The sequence below is a fragment of the Eimeria maxima genome, genomic scaffold (genome assembly GCF_000499605.1).
Source record: "Eimeria maxima Weybridge genomic scaffold, Emw_scaff1368, whole genome shotgun sequence".
Lineage (NCBI taxonomy): Eukaryota > Apicomplexa > Conoidasida > Eucoccidiorida > Eimeriidae > Eimeria > Eimeria maxima.
In genome coordinates, this window is record NW_013563481.1 from 3,625 (window position 1) to 6,133 (window position 2,509).

The 2,509-nt window shown below is 32.2% G+C and overlaps 1 protein-coding gene across 1 annotated transcript; it reads left to right on the forward strand.

Annotated features, from left to right (window-relative positions):
* Positions 1-842: 842 nt before the first annotated feature.
* EMWEY_00051950 (nucleoside-triphosphatase, putative) lies at positions 843-1,856 on the forward strand (the record flags this gene model as incomplete). Its single annotated transcript, XM_013477504.1, has 1 exon — positions 843-1,856. The coding sequence occupies one exon, from the start codon at positions 843-845 to the stop codon at positions 1,854-1,856; it is 1,014 nt and encodes a 337-aa protein (XP_013332958.1).
* Between the last annotated feature and the right edge of the window lie 653 nt (positions 1,857-2,509).

Below are 2,509 nucleotides of genomic sequence, written 5' to 3' on the forward strand. Positions count from 1 at the left end.
AAAAAAAAAAAAAGGAAAAAAAAAAAAAAAAAAAAAAAAAACAAATTATTCTATTAGAACAATCTCTTACTAGTATAATAGAGGTAGGGGGGGCATCTATGCAAATAGTATTCCCTGTATATAATATAGATAAAGTTCCTTCTTTTATGAATATAATTAATCTAATAAAAGAAGGATATATAAATGAGCAAGAAGAAGAAGAAGATGACGAAGAAGAAGAAGGAGGAGGAGGAGGAAAAGGGGGAGGAAATAAATTTAATTTCCCTAATATAGATGTATTTTCTTCCTCTTTTATGCAATTAGGTGCCACTAGTGCTATAGGTATATTATATAATATTTATTGTAGTAACCCTATGAATATAAATAAGGGTATATGTATGAATCCTTGTTTACCTATAGGATATATACAAGAATGTAGTACAGGGGAGGTAAATATAAATAATAATATAAATATAAATAATAATATAAATAATAATATAGTATCTGTATCTAAGGAAGAAGAAAAACAAAGAATATATCCTGCTGCTTCTTATTGTACATCTACTAATAAAGAAATAAATAAGAAATTAATAAATTATTTATCTTGTTTATCTGCTGGTATAAATCCAGATAAATCAATAAAAGAAAGATTATCTATAAAAGGATGTATATATATAAAAGGTACAGGTAAATTTAATGCATGCGCTGCTGCTGTACATAATATATTATTAGATCCTCCTCTTCCTCTTCCTGCTAACCAGGAAGCTTCTTATACAGGATTTGATACAATTAAGCAAATATTTGAATTTATATCTATACAGTCTCCTTTTCTTCTTACAGGTAAGGCATTAGTAGGTCCAATTATGGATCTACAGGCACTAAATCTATTACCTAAGGACTATAAAGGAGATCCTTGTCTCCTTAAGGAGGCAGCAACTAAATATTGTGCTGCTCCTATTATTAGGGGGCCTGATGGGTCTCTTATACGACAAATTGAATTACCTAAGGAGGTTAAGGATGATCCTGCTGCTGCTGCTGCTGCTGCTGCTGCTATACATGTTACTAATATGAATATAGAGAATTGCTTCAAATTATCTTATTCTTATGGATTATTAAATCTATTAATGATGAATAAAATTCATCCATCTAATATACAATTCGCCACAGAAGATTTCAATAAAAAAATACTCGAAGAAAGAATCAGCAAAAAAAAAGACGAAAAAAAATACACAAAAAATATAAATTTTGGCCAAGTCGGAGAAGAAAAAGGAGGAGGAGGAGGAGAAAAAAGTATAAAGAAAAAGGACTTAGCCGAAAAACCTGTTGGAAATTTGAGAGTTGGAGTAGATGAAATTGTTAAGAAAAAGGACTTAGCCGAAAAACGGGTTGGTGGAGGAGTTGAATCCGGTTCGGACTTAGCCGAAAAAATGGTTGGTGGAGGAGTCGAAACCGGTTCGGACTTAGCCGAATTTGGAGACGAAAAAAATCCTGGAGATTTTGGCTGGCCGGCTGGAGCGATAATTCGAGCCCTCTCCGATCGGAGACAATTTAATATATATGCATATGAGTTAGGAATTAGTCATAATGTAAGAGATAGGCTTGCTGCTGCTGCTGAGGCTGAAGCTGCTGCTGCTGCTGCTGCTGCTGCTGCTGCTGCTGGTAGTGGTAGTGGTGGTACTGGTGCTGGTGCTGCTGGTGAGGCTGCTCATGGAGGTACTGCAACTGAGAATACAACTGCAGCAATATTAACAGCAGCAGCTGGAGGTATAGACGAGACAGCAACAGAAGGAACAGCAGAAACAGCAGCAAATGAGGAGACAGCAGCAGCAGCAGCAGCAAATACGTCTGAACAAATACCACCAGAAGAATATTTATAAGAAATAAATATATATAAAAAGATAATATAAATAAAAAAGACAAAGATAAATAGATGCAGCAGCAGCAGCAGCAGCAGCAGGGCGTTTTTTTTTGTCTGTGAAGTTGTATAGATTGGGGAAAAGGGAAAAAAGGAGACACAAAGGAAACAATTATTGTGTCTCTTTTTTTGTCTCCTTTTTTGTCTCCTTTTTTGTCTCCTTATAATGATTTATATATTTGTTTATTTTATTTTCTTATTTATTTATTTATTTATTTATTTATTTATTTGTTTGCTGCTGCTGCAGCTGTTAACAAACAAATAATAGTTTTAATAGGAGGAGACAATAACTAAGTGTCTCCTTTTTTTTTGTCTCCTTTTATTTTATTATTTCTTCTTCTTTTTATTTATTTAATTTATTATTTTATTAATGGCGTTATATATAAGGTGTCTGTACACCGCAAAATAAATATACAAATATTATTTATTATATTTATTTATTATTTATATTATTTATATTATATATATAATATAATATAATGTCTTAATTATATTATTTTTTTTGTAGGGCAGATAACACATAGAGACAAATAGAGACAAAAAAGGAGACAAAAAGAGACAAAAAAGGAGACAAATAGGGAGAGAGAAGGAGACAGATACAGGCATAAAAGGAGA